The sequence below is a fragment of the Corvus hawaiiensis genome, chromosome 23, assembly GCF_020740725.1.
Source record: "Corvus hawaiiensis isolate bCorHaw1 chromosome 23, bCorHaw1.pri.cur, whole genome shotgun sequence".
Lineage (NCBI taxonomy): Eukaryota > Metazoa > Chordata > Aves > Passeriformes > Corvidae > Corvus > Corvus hawaiiensis.
In genome coordinates, this window is record NC_063235.1 from 2,712,663 (window position 1) to 2,735,479 (window position 22,817).

At 46.1% G+C, this 22,817-nt stretch overlaps 1 protein-coding gene across 5 annotated transcripts in view; it reads left to right on the plus strand.

Moving 5' to 3' along the window:
* Nucleotides 1-22,817, plus strand: part of LUZP1 (leucine zipper protein 1) — a 37,772-nt gene that overhangs the window by 11,925 nt on the left and 3,030 nt on the right. For 2 of the 5 annotated variants that reach the window (XM_048326883.1, XM_048326885.1), the window contains exons 2-3: nucleotides 13,617-16,886; nucleotides 22,407-22,571. In XM_048326883.1, coding sequence (XP_048182840.1) covers nucleotides 13,725-16,886; nucleotides 22,407-22,571 — 3,327 coding nt within the window. In that variant the 5' untranslated portion in view covers nucleotides 13,617-13,724. Of the gene's footprint in view, nucleotides 1-2,630; nucleotides 2,820-8,728; nucleotides 8,820-13,616; nucleotides 16,887-17,176; nucleotides 17,180-22,406; nucleotides 22,572-22,817 lie in introns of those variants that run through there. The other 3 variants (XM_048326888.1, XM_048326886.1, XM_048326887.1) reach the window with 3 other exon arrangements.

The following is a 22,817-nucleotide window of genomic DNA, read 5'->3' on the forward strand; positions in this document are numbered from 1 at the left end:
CCTGCTGGACCTGCTCAGAACAAAATCCTGTGTGCACGGAGCAGAAGGAAGTGCAGGGCAAGGTGTGCAAAGAGGACAGGGCACCTTTCCTGAAATGGAGCTAAAGTTGACTGTGTAAGCTGTTCCCAAAAGATGTTCCCTAAGGAGTGGGGACAATCCTAATCCATGGGTCACTGTCATCAGTGCTGCTTTATGTTTGTACAGTTCTTTGCATGGCTTGGCCTGGATCTTCCCAGACATCTTCTGGGGATGGCTCAGAAGTTAAGCAAGGTCTGTCATGTTTGGAGGCAAACCAGGTTTAAAAGGGCAGGGGTTGTTCCATGCCAGATGGCCTTGGCACAGAGGACAGACCTAAACCAGGCTCATGTACTGATACACGTGTACCCTAATGTTCGTTTTGGTCACTGATGACAGTGCAATCTCCAAGGCGCCATTCATCCACCTGGCCTTAACAAACTGGGATCAGGTGATCTGACAGTGCTACCCTCTTACATTTTTGTCTGTGGGGGATGCCTGAACATTTTTATATTGAATACACAGCTCTAGCAGACTACATTTTGGGTACACAGGTACTATCCAAGGAGATGGACTTCAAGCAGAGAGCTAAGCTAGGTTCTTTCCTCAAACCATACAAAGGTAGGTCTGGGTAGGGTCTTGAGGTCAGGCAGCTGGATTTCCCAGCATAGGAGAGCTGGGAGAGATGCCAAGGGGCTGCCCTGCTCACCTTTTCAGCGTCCTGTGATGGTGTGGCACAGCAGCTCTGCTGAGCACTTGGTGCTGAGTTTGTGTTCCATGCTGCAGGTGGCTGAGCCCTGCCTACAAGTGGGCTGTGAGTGGGACTTGGGAGTGAGCCAGCGCAGGCAGCTTGTGAGGAGAGCTGTGCCTCTGAGTACCTGTGACACTGTAGTTGCATCTTCAGCGCAGCACAGAGCTGCCTGCTGATGATGACTGATTCTTGGATAGCATGTCGATGGCCCAGTGATCCCTTTGTGTGGTCATATACTTCAGAGTGCAAACCAATAGCCAAGACCTGAAGACACTATCATGGCAGCAAGATCATCAGGAAAACAGAAATTACTTTACCTGCTGTGTACAGCTCTTAATGTGTCCACAGCATAACTTGCCACCTTCACACAAGATAGTCTTGTACATAGGTAAGAGAAAACTCTTACCTCTGCTTTCTGCTGTCAGTCCTCCTGTTCTCTGTCAAAATCCTTAATAAAGTCTTCCTTATGTCTGCTGCTTCTTCAGCTATTGAGTGTGACTCCATTTAACAACAATTAGTTACCAGCAGCCATGAATTTGAATGTTGCAGTTCTTTCTCCATTTTCACAAACTTAAGTTCTTCATACTTCAGACTCTACCTTTGTCTTTAGAGATGACAACCTCCTTAACCTGGGATCAGTCTCCTTTATCAGAGTTTAAGCTAGTTAGGATTATATGTTGCTCTTGATGATGAGCAGTCTTGTTCATTAAGGCTGGCACAAAACTCCCTGCTTAAAATAAGAAAAAAAAAGTTGAAAATTGGATTGTTAAATAATCTGTTGACAGCTCTGTCTTGGGTTGTGACAGGAGGTCAGAATATTCCTGCTGTGAAATTGTGTGTTGCTGCCTCCTTGCAGGGCCTCCACCTTCAGGCAAGTGTTGAGCCAAAGCACTTCTGAAACAGCAGATGCTGAACAACATGGAAGCAAGTATGAGCCGCCTGTGTCCAGCCCACAGCACATATTCAAACAGCCTAGCTGTGCACAGTCTTTTTGGGATTTAAAACACCGAGGACAGGAGTAGGTCACCTCAGTCACCTTGTGTGTTAGCTTTGGGATCAGAGGATTTAGCAGCAGACCTGGATGTTGGGTGTGCTTTGGCTTCACCTTGTAGCTCTGCTGCCTCCGGGAGTGTGCTGAGGGCTGATGTGGATGAGATGAACCCATTCTTTACTCACTGTTGCGCAATGTGGTATCCAAGGTTTTTACGTCTTGTTGAAGTCATAAAACAAAGCACAGTTGCTGCTACCCCTGGCCTGTTATCCATGAGGAGCCACTGTATGTGGTGTCCATGGCTGCCATAATTCTGGTTTCACCTAACTCCTACAAATCTAGATGGGTTTGACTTTCCTACACAAGGCCATTTTGTTTGTCCTGGATCAGACCACAAGTGTATCTAGCCCAGTATTTTTCCAGTGGCCAAGAGCAAGGCCCTAAGGAAGAGAGCAGAAACAGGGAAAAATTGCGGTAAGTCTGTTTTGTTGTAAGTTTCTCTGTGCTGTCTCAGTCTCCATCCTGGTGTGGCACAGGGACTTACAGAGTTGGATGTGGCTTCTGTACATTTACTAACCCTCCAAAAATGTCTGTTACTTTATATATTTGCCCCAAACCCATGGAAACTTCTAGTGTCCACAGTGTCCTGTGGCAGAGTCCAGCAGCTTATCTGCATGCCGTGAGGAGCAGCATCTCTCCATGTTTGTTGTGACTGCACAGAGGGACCAATTGATCATATCCCTTTTCTCCAAACTAATAATAATTTTATAGTTCTGTCATATTCTTCCTGAGTAATTTAATTTTTCGTGTTTGTAAGGGTATTTCTCATCAGAAATCATACTTAAGATCATCTTTGTTGCTTATCTGTTCTAGCTGGCAGCAGAGGCTGAGATGGGACTGGAATTGCAAACAGCCTTGGAGATGCTGGCATGCCATGGGTTGATACACTGGCAAATTAATGTTCTCTTCTTGTGTTGCACTTATTTACTAGTAACTCATAGTATTAGACCTGGTTTTTGACCACTGTGGAACAATGAGCTGATAGTTTCCTGAATGGTTGAGGTAAGCTGAAAGCTTGTTATTTTACTTGTAAAATTAAGATGGTTTTTTCCATGTCTGTAATTTAATGCTGATCTGATACTGAATGTCATCTGTCATTTCCCTGGTGAGACTTAGAAGGTCCTTCCATAGATTTTCAGAGCCTTTGCCTCTATAACTCAGCTAAGAGTGTCCTCGACTGCTTTCACTAATGTGGTAGATTACCGTGTAGATGTAGGGAGGCAGCGAGGGCAGTTCCCGCATTGCCAGAGTCATGTGTGGGCATTAGCTCTTTCAAGAAGCTGTGAGTTCAAAGCTGAAGTGCAAATTCAAAAAGCTTTCTTCTAAAATGCTTATGTAGGTGGGAGCTAATAAGAGCTCTGACATTGTTTTCCTTAAGAAAGGCACCTGGCAGCTGTGGGCAATCAGACGTGTCACTGATGGAGAAAATGGTGCCTTCTTCTGCTTCTGCCTTCTGTGTTCCTGTGCTTCTCACTTTCACTCTTGTTCATACCTTGTACTACTTTGTGCTGGGACAAACATTTTTCTGTCCACTATTTCTTACCTTAATAAGGTTAGTTTTAACCTAGATAAATCCTGCATGAGTGCTTGGGATAGGGGTGTGTGAGTGTGCATAGCAAGAGGGAATATGCAGGTGGGAATAACATCTAGCTCAGCCAGCACATACTGCTCCAGAGCTGCAGTGTCAGGACAGTTTGGGACATCCTTGAACAAGTGGCAACAGACTCTTTAAATGACTGAAGCAGAGCAAAGCATGGGATTCCAGCTTGCAACACAAGCAAGGAAACTTGGGTTTTCATCAGAGCAGGGACCTCAGGAAAGAGAGCTTATAAACCTTATAACAGATGGGCAACAGAAGAAAGAGGACCTGTGAGAATCTTTGAACAAATACTATCAAAAGGTAGAGTATCAGTGATTGGGGCATGGACCCAGACCGGCAGGGAATCTGAATCGTTTCTTCAAAGGAATGAGCTGGTTTTATACACTTTTCTAAGGCGCAGTATTTCCTTACATGGTAATCCTCACTATGTGATCTATCCCGTGTTGCCACATCAGCAACACACTTCCTTCTATGGGATGATCACTTGCTGTTCACCCCTCCTTCAGCTCCTGGCAGGCTCCTCTCCATAGGGGTCTGCCGTGTGACACCTCCTCCCCCCAGGGTCCGGTGGAGACAAGCTTCTCTGTGCTGCCATGTGCTCTTTTGTGCTGCCATGTGCCTCTGCAGGCAGGTTTTACAGCTTGTAACTCAACTTTATTCCATCTCTTCCCACGGTAGACTAGCTCAAAAAACCTGAACAGTGCCAGCTTCCAGCTTCTTTCTAGAGTATTATCATATGGTCTCAGGGCCAGAGAGCCACTGCTCTGGCAACAGATTTATTTTGGTGGGATGTCCAAAACATGTTGAAAATAGACCATAGAAAAGAGCTGTGCAGCACTGCACCAGTCAGGGCTGCTGGGGAAGCCCAGTAGTGGTGGGTTGGGTTTCAGTGTGATGCCCTGTAGCCTTTTTAGGATGAATCAAATACACTGCTTTCGGAGTTGCTCCCTGACAGAAACGGGCAGCCTGGGCCCCTGCACTTTAGGGTGATTGGCAAAGCTGCTTTCTTCTGAAATGCAGTTAAACTGTGAGAACAGCAGCCTTGCTGGGCCAAGAGGAAATACAGCTGGGGCATGGAGTACACGCTCTTACATTGGACACTGTAGCTAGGGCTGCATGGGTAGGGATGAAAGGTGCATCCCATTGTTTGCACTGTTGAATAGCACACTGGGAGGTGTTACGTGGTTGTTTTCTGCTTAAGATCCCCATGTGGGTTTGCCTTGCAGCCACATTGCTGCCTTGGCCTTAAGACACTGGTGCAGGTGTTCTGGGGCCTGTAGGCTTCCTTTTCCCAAAGCTCTGCTCTGTCTCAGCTTTTGAGATCTGCTGGAAGTTCTCTGAATTGCGTTTCTCTGCCCAGGCTGGGCAGGCACCCACACACAGGCTGGTTGCCGGCCTGTCCTTTCATTTCTGTCCAAGGCAGAAAATGGATGGATTGGGAACTGCAGCAGTCCAGGACAGGCAGTAGCTATGGCAACTCCCCAAGCTGTTCCTGTGATAGCTGTAAGGGAGCTGAAAAGCTTTCCTTTTAGCACTTACAAACTTCATTGAATTAATTCTTCCAGGGAGAAAGTCCAAGAGTAGCCAGTTGTCTGTGCTACAGAGTTCATGAGCTCATTTTTTTGGGAAGACCTCTGGGGCAATCCCAGTTTTCTGCAGGGTTTGTAGGGGTCTGCATGGAAACCTCTGAGTGGCTGAGCCAGTCTTTTAGCCAGAAAAACTCACAGCAATCAAAGGAGCGTTCCTGCAAAGCTGATTTGGACGTCCTACTCTGTTAGGAGAGTGGAATGTGCCCTGTATCAGACAGGATGCAGAGAAACACACAATAGTCTGTAATTTTCATGCCAACAGGGATGTGTTTGTAGCCATGTGGCTCTTGGGTATAACATTAGGAAGAATGTGAAAGTTGGAGCTGCCTATGCCTAATGAGCAAAATGATTCAGAGATGGTTATGAGTACTTGAAATTAATAAGATTAAGTGTATTGTACCAGGCAGGCCTTTCCCAGCTCTGTAGATGTTGTTGGATGAAAAGCTGTGTGGGTTTATGCTTTTGGGTGTGTAGCCAATTTGCAGTGTGGTACTTGTCAGATATGCAGTGTTAGTCTTGGTTCACCTGGACAGGTGTTTGTGACAGGACAATAAAAGGACCCAAGAAGATAATAAGAGCTCTACTGGATGAGGGCAATGGCTGGAAATGGACTCCTAGAAAGGAGGAGAGGGGTAGGGAAGTGTGCAATCATGCTGATCAAAGGATTCTCCCAACCTCCAAGTTTTGTCTCAAGTGGCCTTGCTGAACTAGGAGTGGGTTCCTGTCCCTGTGTGAATGACCTTGAGGGATTTTTCTTCCACGAATGTATCTAATTGCTGCTTTATGAACCCGTGAGGACTTCTAGCTTTCATAACATTGTGCAGCAAGGAGTTCCCTAGTGTACCACTACATACAAGCAGAAGTAGGGCACTGAACAGAGTGAGCCCAACCAGAGACAAGCAGAAGGTAACAGGATGGGACAAGGGGGTGAAAACACCGTCAGGAACTCAGATTGATGTTACTGGCCCAGCCTTCAGCACAAGCGTGACAGAAGAGGGTGGAGGGAATAGTGTTGTGCTTGAAAGGTAAGATTTATGGTGGCCAGATGAAGAAGGTAGAAGAGCAAGTTCAGGAGTCAAGCTTATTAAAGTGATAGTGTGGAAGGTAAGTCTGAGAAGAGCTTTTACTATATGCTAAATATCTGGGAATAATGGCAGTTTGAGAAGCATAGAAGATGCAGTGATGCAGGAGAGAAGAAAAGGAACAGAGGAGAAGGCAGTGTAGGTCTGACTGAGGTGCCTGTCTCCTCAGCATCCTAGCTGTATCAGTAGCCCAAACCAGATGTTGGAGAGGAACATGAAAATAATGAATATGAGTTTCCCTATTGTCTGCTTCCAGGGACTTCCTGAGTCATAGAACTTTGGGTTCTTTGCATTCAGTAATCTTTGAAGTATTATTTCATTCATTTTTCTAACAATTTTCTGGATCTTGCTTGCTCTGAATCTTCCCTGTATCTTTTCAATTAGTCTGGGGCTTTCAGCTAGCCCGTGGGTGGCTCAGCTACCTTCACGATAGCACATATTATGGGGCTGAAGTGATGGTGACAGCCATGGCCCCTGAAGCCTTTTCAGTGCTGAGCTTGATGGAGATGAGAGGGAGGGATGGAGAGTGAAGGATGTTGGAGACCTCTGTGTGCAGTAATTGTTACAAAAGCACCACTGAGCTGGGGCTGCTTTTCCCATGCCATCTGCAGGATGCTGCCAAGTTTGTGACTCGCTGAAGAGATGCTTGCATAGTGTTTGTGAAATCAAATGTGACAGTAAAATCTGTTTCTGAGGACAGTACAAGTGGCAGCATGGGAAGAAATAAAACATCTTTCTCAGCTTTGATTCCAGTGTAGGATGGCACATAGGAGTAGCATGCTCAGGGGCTTTGAAAGTATCAATCAATTTCTGATCAAGAGCTCCAGAGCATGGGTAACATCTTCCTTGCCATGGGACTCCCAGGGCAGGGATGCCACTAGCAGCCCTCTCTTTGGCACTTGTGCAGGTTAACTAGGTTAACGTTCTGTATTGCTGAAAGGAAGATGCTGCACTTAGTCAGCAAATGCGCAGACCTGGTCTCAGTGAGCCCTTCCAGTGTGAGTCAAGCAGTGATTTCAAAAGGGGACCCAGAAGAGAGTGGCTTTGTAGAGGAAAGCAAAATCTCTGCTGTGCTGTGCACAGTAAAGCACAACTGCTCAAACCGCAGTGCTACTCAAAGCATCTGCTGTGAGCAACCGTGGGTGCCTTTATGTTCTGCTGCTTTTGCATTGTCCCTGCCAGCTCCATGTATAAAACTCGTTTCATATTGCAAGGAGAAGAGCAGTGCTGTGGAGTTCTCTGGGTGATCGGAGTGTTGAAGTAGGGTCAGTGTGACTCAGTGATGCACCAGATCCTCTCCTGCATCTGCAGAGCCTGCTGCAGTGTCTCACATTGCTGTGGATGCTATTTGGTGTCATAATTTGAGTTTCCTTGAAAGTTGTGGTCGCTGTGGTTATTTTTGGCTGCTGTCTCATTATTTCACATCTCTGTCTCATACTGTATTAGTCAATAGTCAATCCACTTCCATATTGCTGAGCATTTTTCTGACTTTTAGAATTTCCTCTCCCACTAGATGCAGACATTTCTGGGACAGTTCATCCTTCAAAATATGTGCATCCCCAAAAATCACTTGGCATTCTGCCTTTGTGTTCAGTGGGGCCAGGGAGCCCCCGTCCCAATCCCATGTAAGCAAATACATCATCTGCCTCTTCAGCTGTCCCAGGAGGTTGTTAGATGCCTGCAGGTGGCATGCAGGGTTGATGTCACATAGGGGACTTTGGCTCTTGTTTAGTCTATCTTGTTTTATATCCTTTTTCTTTTCTTGAGTGTTTTTCTGCTGTTCTTGTGACTATGTGTCATTGTGTTAAGTCAAGAGCCAGGTGCTGGAAAGAGCTTGCAAAAGGCAAAATCATATTAAGAAAAACTTTCCTTCCTTCCCTCTTTAACTGACTGAAAGCTCTGACCACAGTATTGCCATTTGCTGCAATTTGTGACACCCGTGTCCTTTTTCTATATAGATGGCAGAGAAATTTTACTTTACAAATGAAGAATGACATGCTGGACTCCTCCCAGACCATTTCACCCTGGCACAGGAAAGAAAAGTCCCACTGATGCTCTCACCACAATGAGCTGTGATACAAGCATGATTCATCAGCAGCGTTACTGTATGTGAGCGTGACATGTTCACGCTCCTTTGCATATGTATGCAATGCCAGAAGCCTTTTAATTAAAACTGGAGGTGTATGTGCACATGGGGCAGAATCCAACCAATACGCCTAACCTGTACTTCAGGTGGAAAAGTATGCCTTAGAACAGAAGCATAGTTTCATCAGCTTCTTCTTGACCTGCTTGGCCATTGGGGACTGCTCAGAGGAATTTCCTTGCTACCGCAGGTTTTGCTGATGTACATCCACAGAGCTGTCCTCATGGCTGAAGTGACTGTCAGCCACCTAATGCAATTTGAATACATAGTCTAGAGACCTGCGTTGCCTAAGGCTCCCTTTCTCTGGATGCGTCCAAACACTCCTAGCATTGTGTTCAGTGCAAAATACAGTTCCCATGGATATTCTGAATAATAATTTAGCAGAAAATAGAACAGAGGGGATCTAAGTTCACCCCAGCATTTGAGGAAGTGGAGGGAGTAGTACCAGATATATGCTCCATCCATAAGAGCATGGACAACAGCCCTGCTCCAGTCCTCACCTGAAACTGGACCACCTGTCAGCTAAGGAATGCAAACCTCAGCCTATGTGGTTTCACAATGAAGAGGATCCCAAGGACTCGAACTCCAGTGAGGCAAATTGCTTTTCTATTCTCTGATTATAGGTGTGCTTGAATCTATTGCTTTTCTATTGCCTGTAATGAGTGCTACTCTCCAGAGTCTAAGTGAATCCCTGGTGACTTCGAGAGCAAACAAATAAATTAGTAAAAAGAGGCTGCAGACTAAGCCATTAATAATTCTCATTCGTCTTTAGGACTGAGTAAAGCCAAATGTATCATATGTGCTGTGATGATGGGTGCTGTGGCAGACCACCAGTGCCATCACTGGGAGCTCAGGCTCACGCAACCACAGTGAGGGATGTTGCATTATCAGTATAAAAGTGCAAGCAAAAAGATTAAAAAACCCAAAGATTAAATGCAAAATGTGCTTGTGAGAGGTATCAGTGTCTCCTAGTACTCAACAGACATTTAGGGCAGCTGGCTGCATTTTTATCTTGACATAACAGAGGCACAGTAGGAGTCGGTTCCAACAGTTATTTTCCCTCATGAGTGTTTTGGGGACATCCTGAAACCAAGAGCTGTGGGTGCTTGTGGGACTCATCCCAACAACCAAATCAGAGCAAGGAAGATGATGTGTAGGGTAAGATGCTTCTGTGCATCTGGAGAGGCCTAAGGAACTCTGGCAGAGATTATGTGAGTAGGTCTCAGGTAGTAGTTATTTAATCACTGTTCCTGAAATAGATGATTCTTATCTCCCAATCCATAAAGTGTTTAGCTAACACTAACTGTTTCTAGCTGGAGGCTTTTTCCCTCTGTTCACAGCTGTGAACTGACTGTGTGTATTTTGTGCAGGCAAGATCAAGGGGAAGTTACATCCAATGGTGCTGCTAAAGAAACATTTTCGTAAAATTGTAGATAACGAGCAAAAGTGGGTGTGCAGAAAAAATTAAATTAAGAACACAAAGGGTAATTGAGAGTTAAGACTCTAGTAAATGTCTTGAACACTGAATTCTTACAGCTGTTTAACAGGATGCTGTAGCCAAAACCATGCAAAGTCAGAAGAGCCCTCAAAGGCAGTCTGTCTTAAACAGTGGGAGCAGGCAATTGATAATGCCAAATATAAATGTAGTTACGAGATACTCACACTTGTTGAGGAAGATCAGAAAACCCAATGACAAATCTGTGGGGAAAAGTAGAATCAGAATGAGTCATTTAAATAGTGAATCCTGGTAAATTCACTGTAGTGTTTGGTACTACATTACTGCTTTGAATTGGTTAAAATGTGTGAAATTGGGGTTTGACTCCATGTGCTCTAATAACGAACCTTTTAGATCAGACAAAATCTTTTTTCCCTGTAGGTAGTTACTGGCCACATATTTTGCCTTGGTATTTTATTTGAGTAACAGGTAGTTGGAGACTCCTCCGGCTTCCTACATACCTCATTTGAAGAACATTCTTTCAAGAACTCAAATCCAAAGGGATGCTATTGTGCCTCTTGGCTTAATGCAGGATTGCCCTTGTTGTTGAGGTGAAATCAGGTCTTAAAGTTTTAAAGAGTAAAGAAGCACACCTGACTGCTTTTCTGAGCTTTTCCAAAACTTGCTTTCAGTTCATGTTCTTGATGCATGGCCCCTGGAGAAAGAGTGGCATTGTCCCTGAGGGAGACAACTGCCATCTAGATACCTGTGCCTGAGCCCATGCCTGGGCTCCCTTTGTTGCCACTGGGGGAGGAGTTCTCTTCCTGTGGAAAGGCCTGTTTCCCTGGCAAGGTCAGGTGAAGACAGCTGAGCATATTTTTCTCTTTGAATCTAGAAGACTCTAGAGCATTCTGTAGGTATCTCTATATTAAGCAAAGTGAGATGCATCAGTCTTGGGTATATAAATATACAGTCCGGTACCACATACAAAATAATGTTATCCCTACTGTTGTACTTAGTATTTCCTCTGGTACAGCTAAGAGGAGCTGCCCTTGAGCTGCAGGAGTGCATCAGCTGCTGCTATGATCATTGAGCCTTTTCAGTGTGTTCAGGAATACAGCCTGCCAGAGTCCTTCATCAGACTTTACTGGTGACTCAGATTACATTTGCCACTGCCACAGTTTACTTGTTATTTATGAAAATTATCATCCTTTTTTCTTCCTGTGGTTTTTCTTGTTTTGGTTTGGTTTGTTGGTTGGTTGCTTGGTTTTGGGTGGGTTTATTTTATTGTTGTTTGTGGGGTTTTAAGTGTGGTTTTTTGGTGGGTTTGGGGTTTTTGTTTGGTTTTTGTTTTGATTTGGATTTTTTGTTGGCTTGGGTTTTTGATTTTTTTTTTTTTTTTTCAAAAATTGTAGGGTAGACATAGGCTGAGAACTGCTCACTTTTCCAAAAGAGAGAGAAAGAGAGAAAAATATGAAGTCCATACATCTATATCAGATTGTTCAGTACATTTACAAGCTTTATCAGATTTATTTAAGAACTCCTGTTTAAATATCCACCAACAATATTAATTAGTGTTAGTAATTGTCCCAGTGTTTGAATCCTGTACTATTCCTTCTGATACTTTGATATCATTGACAGACTGGAGAAGAAGAGTCATGAGCAGCCAGAGTAGTTTAGGTTGGAAGTCCCCTTGAGTTCTCTGGTCCAAGCCCTAACTCAAATCATGACCTCAAAGCAGTCACTACCTAAGATAATATTTTGTGTTGGCCAATCCTCCTCAATCTTACGAATGTGCACTTTGTTTGTAATACTAATTTGATCTGGTTTTGTCTCTAAGCACTAGGGTTACTTCTGGCTATGCCAGGAAGTTAAAGGGCCTTCAGCTAGGAGGCTTGTTGTAGATTCTTTCTCATATTGTTTGTAGAAGATGTTGCTTTACATCTCCTTCTCCTTATTAAACTAGTTAGATTGAGCCTCTTTCCTCTCTGGCAGTAAATCATGTCAGTGAGGGAGGTGCTGGGAAGTTCCAGAGCCATCTCTGGTACAGCTTTGAATACCTCCATGGACAGAGGTCCCACAGCCTGTCTGGACTGTGTGGCAGTGTTAGACCAATGCCACATCCAACACCACACACCAGCCCTGTGCAGGTCTGCCTCCATCATGTTCTGGCTGTTGGGGAGGAGGTTGCTGTCACTTCCCAGCCAGTAGCTGGTGCTGGGTTAACCATGAACTCCCAGGTCAGATGCCTGGTAGGGACAGCGCTTTGTTTTCAGAGCACTGTGAAGCTGTTTGCTGTGGCCTTTCCTGTGCTGGTCAAGTGACATTTCTCATGGGGTTCTGCTGGGGTCTGAGCAGCCTTTCCTGCCTGCAGGCAGCTGCAGTGGCCTTGACTATGTGGACAGCATGAGGGAAGGTGGTCCAGGGGCCATGGTGGTAAGGGAGGAGACAGGCATGTGGCCAAGGCTGGGTGTACTACTGTGCACAGGATGCCAAGGTTCCTCTCCAGGTACTGTTTGCGGTGCTCCTTTCAGGGGCTGGAAGAGCCTGAGACCAATCACGCAGGATGGTGGTTCCCCCACAGTGCAGGAGGTCCTTCAGGAGATGGGTCACAGGGTGCCCAGTGTGCACCAGGAAGGGCCCCCGTGGCATGCATGGCAGGTGCCTGTCCGCAGCCCAGGCTCCCCTGCCTGCCTGGAAATGGATCACCTCCAGCCCTCCTACCTCCCTTACTGGCCCTGTCTCCTCCCCACATCCTGCTCATCACTTCTTGGCACTGTGCAATAGGAAACTGCTGAGTGTTTCCTCTGCAGAGAGCTCCACAAAAATTCTGGAGGACAAGTCCTGTGCCAGAACAGACTTCCTGAGCAAGGATGCAGATCAAAGAGCTGCAGTCACCCTCCCTCCACTCAGGTTTGCAGTAGCCCTCACATGCTTTGGGCCGTGCCTCAGGCCCTGGACAGGAAGGCCCAGGACAGGACGGTGCTAATGCTGAGTGCCAGAGGGGGACTTCAGATCCTCCCAGCGGCCATTCTGGTCTGCCCAGGGGCCCCTTCCTGCTCCTCCCTCAAAGCACAGAGGGGCTGTTAAAAAATACCCTGTCAGCTCTGAACTGAGGTGGGAAGAGTTCACACTGAGTGTGTCAGAGTGCACTGATGTGTTCTAATCTCTGCTCATGCTCAGCAGCAGCAAGGAGAGGCGTAAGCAACTGCTGATCTCCTGGGTGGGTGAGTGGGTGGCAGCTGAGGGCAACAACAGCTTTTGAAATGGGAGGGAGAAACTTGAAACTCTGCTGGTAGAGTGTCCTTGGGATGTGACTACAGCCCGGGTAAAAATTTCTGCTGAGCAGCCTGAGATGCTGGAGAAATACTGGCAGTGTCAAATGGCAGCAGCTTCCAGTCCCCTCCATCTGCAAGCTAGCGTGGGAGGCTGGCCCCATCCTCAGTGGTTACCATATGGCTGGGGTTTGCCTTTTCCTAATTCTGTGTATGGTTCCTGAATCTTCATCACTAAGGTGTCTTCAGGAGATTGGTGCAGTGCTAGAAAGAGAGGTGTCTGCTGCGTAGGCATGTCCATGTACAGGGACCTGAGTGCTGCATGAGAGTGACCCTCTACAGCCTGGGATCTCGTACATGAGCAGCTGCACTGACTGTGGAGCACTGAGTGAGGATCCACTGGTGGTGCAGAAACCACCTGTGCAGACCACCAGACCACCTCCCTCCACCAGGAGGACGCTTCCTGCCCTCAGCTGCAGGGACCAGGCTGCTTTTGGAAATCCTGTATAACCAAAGTAAATGGACTGTGGCTCTTCTCTGCAATTTCCTTTCACCTAATTTAGTACTCAGAAATGTGTTTAATTAAAAAGTTGTTTATATAAACATTTATAGTTTAACTTAAACAGTGAATATATTCTGAGCTCTTATATTGATTTTGAGCCTTTTTTCTTTCAGGGTGAGATTGCCTCCACTCAAAGCAACAATAACATACCGGAAATACGCAAAGTATATACCATTCACCCAGACTAAGAAAAGCTTTTTTCTAAAAGGAATAAAATAACCATGGCAGAATGTACAGGTTACAAGGAAACCTCAAATCGGCACCTACGTTTCAAATTGCAGAGCCTTAGTCGCCGCCTTGATGAACTGGAGGAAGCAACTAAAAATCTGCAGAAGGCAGAGGATGAACTGCTTGACCTCCAGGACAAAGTTATCCAGGCAGAAGGCAGCAACTCCAGCATGCTGGCTGACATTGAAGCCCTGCGGAAAAGAGTGCTGAAGATTGAAGGCAAGGATGAAGAAATTAGGAAGGCTGAAGAGCTTTGCAGATTAATGAAAGAAAAACTTGAAGAGGAGGAGAGCCTCACTCGAGATCTGAAGTCAGAAATTGAACTCCTTCAGAGGAGAATGGCAGAGCTGGAGAAGCTGGAGGAGGCCTTCAGCAGGAGCAAGAATGACTGTACACAGCTGTGTCTTAGCCTCAATGAAGAAAAGAACTTGACCAAAAAGATATCTACAGAATTAGAAATACTTAGAGTGAAAGTGAAAGAACTGGAATCATCTGAGGACAGGCTGGATAAAAGTGAGCAGACCTTAACAGGTGAGTTAGAAAAGCTGAAATCCTTAGCCCTGAGCTTCATCACGGAAAGAAAACATTTTAACGAAAGAGAAAAGCAAAATGAAAAAATAATCCAGGAGCTAACACAGAAACTAGAACAAAACAATAAACTAAATAGGGCAGATCAAACTAGAAATGCATCCAACTTGCTAGAAAGGTCATCCAACAATCTCCTGGACAGAAATGATATGAGAATTGAAGATGACTTGAATTCTGCACTGCCTTCTAAGGAGACCAGGAGGAAGGGAAGTGTGGATTACTTGAAACATGTAGAAAATGAATCCAGGAATAAATCAGAAAACCAAAAGAATAAAAACCAGGAAGACAACAAAGTGAAAGATCTCACCCAAGAAATTGAGAAACTTAAAACTCAGATCAAACATTTTGAATCTTTAGAAGAAGAACTTAAAAAAGTGAGAGCCAAAAATAATGATCTGCAAGACAGTTACTTGAGTGAGCAGAATAAAAACAAACTCTTAACAGGTCAGCTAGAAGAAATAAAAATGCAAATAAAGAAACAGAAAGATCTGGAGAATGGAGAAGTTGAAAATGAAGATACAAGCTTTTCTAGCAGGGGAAAACATGACCGACCTAAATACAGAGGTGTCATGACTGATTTGACAGCTGCTAAGCACAAGCCAAGGGAGCTCTCACCGCAGCAACGCCGGGAAAGAGCACGGAACAGAGACTTCTCTGTCAGTAATGACAGCTACAGCCATGGTGGTAAGCAGGTACCCAGTCCAAACTTAATGAACAGAAAAGCAGGGAAAGCATCTGGTGCATCTGCGTTTTCAGACACTGCTGTCACAGATACAAGAAGACTGGAAGAGAAACCTTTAGTTTCCACTATTTCTTCTGGTCAGAAGGAAGGCTGCATCATGCAGAATGAGGGGAAGAGATCCAAAGAGCAGCCATCTGTCCTCAGCCGATATCCTCCTGCTGCACAAGAGCAGAGGTCTTGGAAAACACCTTCCAAACCTGTTGGTGACACAGGCCTGAGATCCAAGGCTGAAAAGCCATCTCAGGTGCTCCGTGGCAACTGCCAAAATGGTGCTGACACACGGGATGAAAAGTCAAGCAAAGGAGAATCAATGGCTTCTTTGGCTGAGAAGCTGAAAACAAGTCAGGCTGAAGTTGCTGACTGCTTGGAGGACATGCAGCTTGCAAAGGGTAACCACACCTCTGCCAATGGCATGGCTTCAGCATACAGGTACCACATGTCCTCCAACGTGTCAGTCTCAGACTCGGCTGGCTCTAAAGTAGAAGCAGCGAGCACTTTTGCTGCATCACACAGACAGCCCTCAGAGGGGAGGGCTAAAAGGGCAGCAGTCTCCCAGGAAAAAGAAACTGCAGACACGTCACTTGAAAGTGTGAAGCTTTCAATGCTAACAAAGCGTTCCCATCACTCCAGGAGTCAGGAAGACATTCTGCAGATTCTCACAGGTCTTGATAAAGAAGACACAGAACAGTCTTCAAATTCAGCGACAGATCATGTAAAGATGGGTTTAAAAACTGACTCCAAAACCATCCAGAGTAACCAGGAAAAACTTAATTTAGATGAAGAATCAGGAAGAGGTAAAAAACCAACCACTCAGACAGATTCTGAGGCAAGAAAGAAAGTCAGTTCCAAGCAGTTCTCCAATTCTAGGGGAGTTTTTAGAGCATCACTTTTTGAAAATGACAAAAAAACTGTGAATGATGAAGACTCTACCCTGTGCATAAAACCATCAGATGCCAGCACTGGAGGATTGAAATCCAGAAGGTCGTTCAGCCCAAGAGAAGCTCTAAGATCAAAAGCCATCATTAAACCTGCAATTGTTGAGAAGGATATGAAGGCAGTCATGGGAGGGACTGTTTCAGAGGCAGAGTCAGAAAAACAGAAATCTGTTTTTAAAATGGTAACAAATAAAATGACAAGCAGTATCACAATCTTTCCTTCTGAGCCAACAGCTCCAAGGACAACTGCAGATATAGCAGCAAAGGAAAGGCATGTTACCACCAGCAACATCAGAGTTGCTTCAAATGAGCCTTCACCATCAATAACAAACAATCTCCCTTCACCCTTTGAGATCTCAGTTAATAAAAGTGCTCTGAAATTATCTGAGACAGATAGAAGTGGAGAGGCAGCACTGAGGAGTAAAGCCGAAACAGTGGTCTCCAGAAGCAGCATTATGCTAAAGACTTCTGAACTTGTGGAGAGGAACAGTGAGACACCTTTGGAGACAATCAGCTGGAAGGGCCATGGCTCGTCAGATACAGGTTCATCCGAAACAAAGCATGTCACTGTGAGAAGTTCCTGGAGAACAAGACAAGGACCACATTCCCTGGAGGACTCTCAAACCAAAGTGGAGAAAAGTGCAGCTTGCAGTGCCACAAACTTGTGTAGGTCCTCAGTGGACCTTTTGGAAGTGGAAGGGAATAGTTTGAAAACAGACTCCCTGGAGCAGACTTCATCAAGGACGAGTGCCACAGCTAATTCTTGGAGTGCCCCTGAACTGGGGTCCCGAAGGACCAAAAGTAACTTAAGTGCATCTGAACTGCTAACACGCAGGAACTATGCAAGTAATCCTACAGCAGCTGCTGCTTGGCAGCGGACCACACTACCTGTGAGTATCCTGTATTCAACACTCTTTTCAGTTGATGAGGTTTTCTGAGTTGCCTGGTAGTTGTAGGATGCATGATTTGAAATTCTTACAGCTTATTTTCTAAGTGCTGTCTCTCCCAGCTCCTGCTATCTTCCTTCAGTGAATTCACAATTCACAGCACCCACAACCTTCTCATATGTGAATTACCAGATTTAGCCTTATTGAAATGAGATCCATCTGCTTGGGTCTTGTAAGGCCATATGAATAACTACATAGTAGCATCAGAGAAGACATAGTCATGGCTTAAGCAGGATGTGGTATGCTTTTCAGAGTGACTTTGTGTGGCACTTTAAATTTGGAGTAGCAATGAAAAAATGATGGAAATGAACAGATTTGCGTGGGGCTGTGCCTGAGGCAGAATTGTAGCTCTAATGGCAGTTGTAGAGATAGATAGAGCTCTTTTGGTAAGAGTTTCATGGTTTCCTCATGTGAAACTAGACTGGTCTGGAAATGCTTCCTGGGCATCTCCTAAACAGATGGATGGTGGCTGGTAACACAAGGCTGCTCCCTCCTTGCTCTGTGTCAATATTTCACCTGAAAAGGAGCAAGAGCCACAAGGACAGCTGTCCTCTTTTCCTGTTCCTTTGACTGGTACCAGTGAGGGGAGTCCCTCAAAGCAGTGACACATGCTGACAACTGGTCTGGTGAGATGTGCTTGCCACTGGAGCTGCAGGCTCTGGCAGATTTCAAGTGAACTCAGTGGCAGCACATACCCTTGTGGCTATTAAACCCCACACTGGTTCGTGCTGCAGCTCCTGCCTCTGCTATTAATTTAGCACTACTTCGAGCAGCTGCTGCTATTGTGAGTCTGCAGGAGGAACCAGGCTGGATAATCTGACAGGGCTGGTGGCAGAGGGGATAGGTTCATAACTGAATGTAGTGGTTTGGCCCAAAATACTCATTACTGTTTATCTTCTGTGAGATAAGAATTAGGAGAAATGCAAAGCAGGCACCAAACTTGAAAGAATATAAAGAAGTTTATTAACAGACCTAAAAGAAGAAAAAAAAAATTATACCACCTTCAGAACTCTCCTCCTCCCCCCACCTTCCTCCCTTCTCCCACTGACAATGTGAAAAGACAACCCTTAAGATGTTCAGTCTGTTACCACTTCCATAATAACCTTTTTCAATCCATTTAGAAAGAGAAGTCTCTTCTTGCTCGTGCTATGAAAACAGTATCACAACGAGACAGCCGCCCACTTCCAAATATTGTTCAGTCCATTTAGGAAGAGGAGTCTCTCTGCCCGCATGTGAGTCCCTTCCCCCGACTTGCAGCTTTTCCCACAACTGCTTTCGAGGGTCCGCTCTTGAAGTTTTGTGGGGTACAATTTTAAGGTTGAGCCGTTCAGAAGCAAAAACAGAGGCCCTTCTCCTTCCCTGGGAGCAAAGGGTCTTCCTCATCTTCATTGTTAGGACTATCTCTGGGAGCATCTCTAGGAACTGAGGTTTTCTCCTTTCCCATTTGGAGCAAAAGTCCTCATCTGGTCCATCTCTAGGAACTGAGGTTTCCTCCTTTCCCGTTTGGAGCAAAAGTCCTCATCTGGTCCATCTCTCCCTGTCCAAACTTCTCATGAAATTACAGCTGCGTCAGCATCTGCCTATCTCGGCGCAGGTGCTTTTGCTCACGAGTTGAACACTCCACCCCCCATATCTTCATGAAATTACAATGGGATACTCTGATATATCATAGCTTCACAACAGACTTTCAGCTTTAAGCATTTCCTCTCTCTTCCCTCAGGTTTTCAGCTCTTCACAGCACTAAAAGGGTTAATCTCACCTCGGCCTTGCAGCTGGAATGTCCCTTATCGCTGTTGGTTACCTGACCTCTGCCGGACAGAGGTTCGGCTTTTGCTGAAATCTTGGCCGCAGTGGAGAGGGGGTGGTTCCGAGCCGCTCTGGCTGCCCACAGCCCTGCTGGGGGGGTCATCCTGGAGCCATGGCCTGGCCCGAGCAGGGCCTGGGCCGGGCCCGCTGGCCCCCGCATTGGGCCTGCAGCCACCTGTCCCAGCGCCGGAAACGAGAGAGAGCTTGGGGGGGAGTTTGTCTATTCTTAAGTGTGGATCACAGAGGTGGTCACAACTTTAAGTGGCTTAAAGAATTGTCCATATTCAAACTGGCCAGCTGATAGGTTCTATCAGGTCCCAGAGGAAGCTGTAAGCACCCCTTAGCAAGGACATCCCTTCCGGGACTATGCTTGCTAACCTATGACACTGAATGACTTCGGCATTGACAAAGATGAACTGGTGGAGATAGGCAAAGAGTTCTACATTTTCAAATCTTCTCTTCCACTTCTCTGGCTAGGAGAAGCACAGAAGAATTTGCACTTAACTTTGCAGAGAGTGTGTTGCCTGGTGTTAGAAAGTACAGGCTGGCCTTCCAGCTACATTTGGAAACTGAGGATACATTCCCTCCCTGGCCAGGGTGGGTCACAGGCAATCTGTACAGCTCATTCATGAATCCAAGCAGAGCTGATACGATTGAAGTTGTCCTTCTGCGTAACAGCAGTTTATGTGCTTGGGAAATGAGAGATCCATTCCTAGGGTGTCCTTTATCCCAGGAGTTTCAATTCACAGTACCCACAACCTTGACTCTCACAACTGAAGCAGTCTCTGCTTACAACTGAGTTCATGTGTGGTTGGTTGCAGAGCCTTAAACAGTGGGCACTCAAGGATTTCTTTTCAGTCTTCCTCCTGGCAGCCCACCCAGGGCTGAGTGTAGCTCTGTAGTGTGTTCTGCAGGTGCTTTCCAGGTTGCTGTCAGATCAAATTTGCCAGCTATGCAGTGTACCTTCACAGCAGCTGAAGTGTACCTGACTGAGCAACCTGAGCTCTGCGTGGTCAACCCAAGTATATCCAGGGTTAGCTGGCTTCCAGCCTTGCCTGTGTCAGGAGAGCATATGAACTAACCATATGGTTAGTTCACACAGAACTGAGTTCAGGATCTCTCTCTGCATCATACTTTGCAATAAAATCACTCTTGGCACCACTCAGGCACAAACCTGACTTCTTGGTCATAGGTTGTGTACTTTTAGTTTGTAAATGAGGAGTATGACGTTAACCTGAAAGACTGCAGATACACAGATGTACTAGATACAGCAAATTGTATGCAACTTAAATTGTTGTATATGCCCTTGGAAAAAAGCCCTTTGAAGGGTATCTTCAAGCTTATAATATGCCTCATATCGCAGCAGCTTGTTTCTGCTGGGATTTGTGTTTCAGTTAAAGATGTAGCTATTTTCTCTGGCAGAGCGCTGGGCACTGAGCTGTCCTGTGAAGGTATCACTGTCACCTCTTTCCAGCTCCACTATCCACAGTCTGACATTGCCTTAAGAATCTTATTTGGGAAACACAGGATCCATGCTGTTTTTGCCAAAATCCATCTTTCTCTCTTCCATTGCAACCTTTCCTTTGTGTATTGCTGATGTGGGCAAATGTGTCTAATGAAGCTACAGGAGGTATCGACTCTTTGTAATGCAGCTCTATGCTGCAGAAGCAGCAGCTCGTTGGAATGCTGCTTTGGGAGTCCCAGGGAGCAGGAGCTGCTGATGCATGAGTGGGTGTTGCAGCCTGGGGACCAGCTCCCTCTGCTGCTGGCAGTCAGCCTTCTCGTGCTCCCTAAAGACCTGAGGCAGTGCAAGACCTCGAGCAGTCATTCTGTTAGGGTTCGTGTTCCGCATAGTGAAATCTGTATTTCTCTGGTGTGATGTTTGTTGAAAATTAGTGCAAATGTGCTGGCAGGCAGGGAGTAGATGAGCAGCAGCAATGTCAGATGAATGCATGGTTTTCTTATGCCTCTGACATTAATATGACTGGAGCTGGGCTGTCCACTGGGCTGTCCGCTGCATAAATTTGGCAAAATCCTAAATGTTTGTCTTCAAGGGAAGCCATCATCCCTTCTTGTGATGGGCGCATTTGCTGGAGAAGTCTCCCAGGCAGTGTCCAGGGTTGTGCTGCCTCTTGCCTCTTTTCTCTCTTGCTTTGTGTGGTGCCTAAATTTGGGCATCTCTGGTGGGTTGATCCTCGCTGGATGCCAGGCTCCCACCAAAGCCCCTCTCTATCACTCCCCTCCATAACTGGACAGGAGAGAGAAAATAGAATGAAAGGTATCATGAGTGGAGATAAAGGCAGGGAGAGATCACTCACACATTACTGTCACCAGCAAGATAGACTGGACTCGGTGAAATTAATGGAATTTATTACCAGTCAAAATCAGAGCAGGATAGGATAACAAAAAGTAAAACAAATCTTAACAAACACCTTCCCCCTACCCCTCCCTCCTTCCAGTCTCTACCTCTTCACCCCCAGCAGTGCAGGGAGACAGGAATGGAGGTTGTGGTCTGTTCATAACATATTGTTTCTGCTGCTGCTCAGGGAGAGGAGTCCTTCCTCTGCTTCAGCAGGGGATCCCTCCCACAGGAGACAGTTCTCCATGAACTCCAGTGTGAGTCGTCCCTATGGGCTATGGTTCTTTGTGAACTGCTTTGACATGGGTCACTTTTCCATGGGGTGCAGTCCCTCAGGAACAGGCTGCTCCAGTGTGGGTCCCCCAAGGGGTCACAAATCCTTCCAGTAAACCTGCTCCAGCGTGGGCTCTCTCTTTCCATGGGCCTGCAGGTCCCTGCCAGGAGCCTGTTCCAGAATGGTCTTCCCACAGGGTCACAGCTTTCTTTGGGGATCCACTTGCATGTGGGGCTCCTCCACAGGCTGCAGGTGAGTTTCAGTACTCCTGTGGACCTCCACAGGCTGCAGGGCACAGCCTGCTTCACCATGATCTTTACCACAGGCTGCAGGGGAATCTCAGCTCTGGCTCCTGGAACTCTTGCCTCACCTTGATGTCTGCAGAGATGTTCCTTTCATATATTCTCACTTCTCTCTTCCCTTGCCACAATTACTTCTGTGCAATAACTTTTTTCCTTCTTAGTATGTTACCACAGAGATGCTGCTACCTTATCTGATTGTGTCAGCCTTGGCCAGTGGCAGGTCCATCTCAGAGCCGGCTGGCATTGGCTCTGAGGGATATGGAGGAAGTTTCTAGCAGCTTCTCACAGAAGGTAGCCTCCCCCACCCCCTACCAAAATCTTGCCATGCAAACCCAATTACAGTATCTATCACCATTTCACTCCCTCTGACTCCACACAGGCTTTTACTTAAGCAGTCAGCCACACGATATCAGTGGTTTCATCTTTCCTTGGACCTCAGTAATTTTGTCCAAGGGATCTGTTCTGTTTTGTGACTGTGCAGCCATAACTTGGGTTAAAATTACTGGATGGTTTTTGAGAAAAAATCTTTATGAAATAGCACATAAATAAGGCCATGCCAGAGCTGGCCTGATGGTTTAAGCCCCTCCCTCCTTGCTAATGGGATCAAGCCTGCACCTTACACTGCAAACCTGGGACTAGGACTCCAGTTCGTGACACCCCAGTGCTATTCCAGACCCTTCATAGACCCTGGATCCCAACCCTTTTTGTTTTCCTTCGTGCAGGATGAAAGCAAGGATTTTGTGTCCAGTTCCAGAAGGAAGCAGTACGGATCTTCTGAGTACCTCTTACAGGCTGACACTTCGGGGAGAAGGATAGCCACCAAGGTAGAGCTGCAGGACCCTGAATCCAACTTCCCTGCACCACCAGGTCTCCAGGGAGAGGAGCAGGTATGTGAGGGAAGGGTGTTACAAGGCAAGAAGCCAATATCTGAACTGACCTCCCAGTAACCTAACTTAGAGAAGTTGTCCAAAAAGTCTCCACTCTTGTAGGAGAAATCAAGTCTGAAGTTAGCACTTCCCAGGGGTGGGGTGGCTGCTGTATTTTCTGTTACAAACTTGTTTGCTTTATGGCTAAGAATATTCTCTGAGAACTAAGAGGCACTGCATCTAGTCATCCTCTGGTACATGAATGAA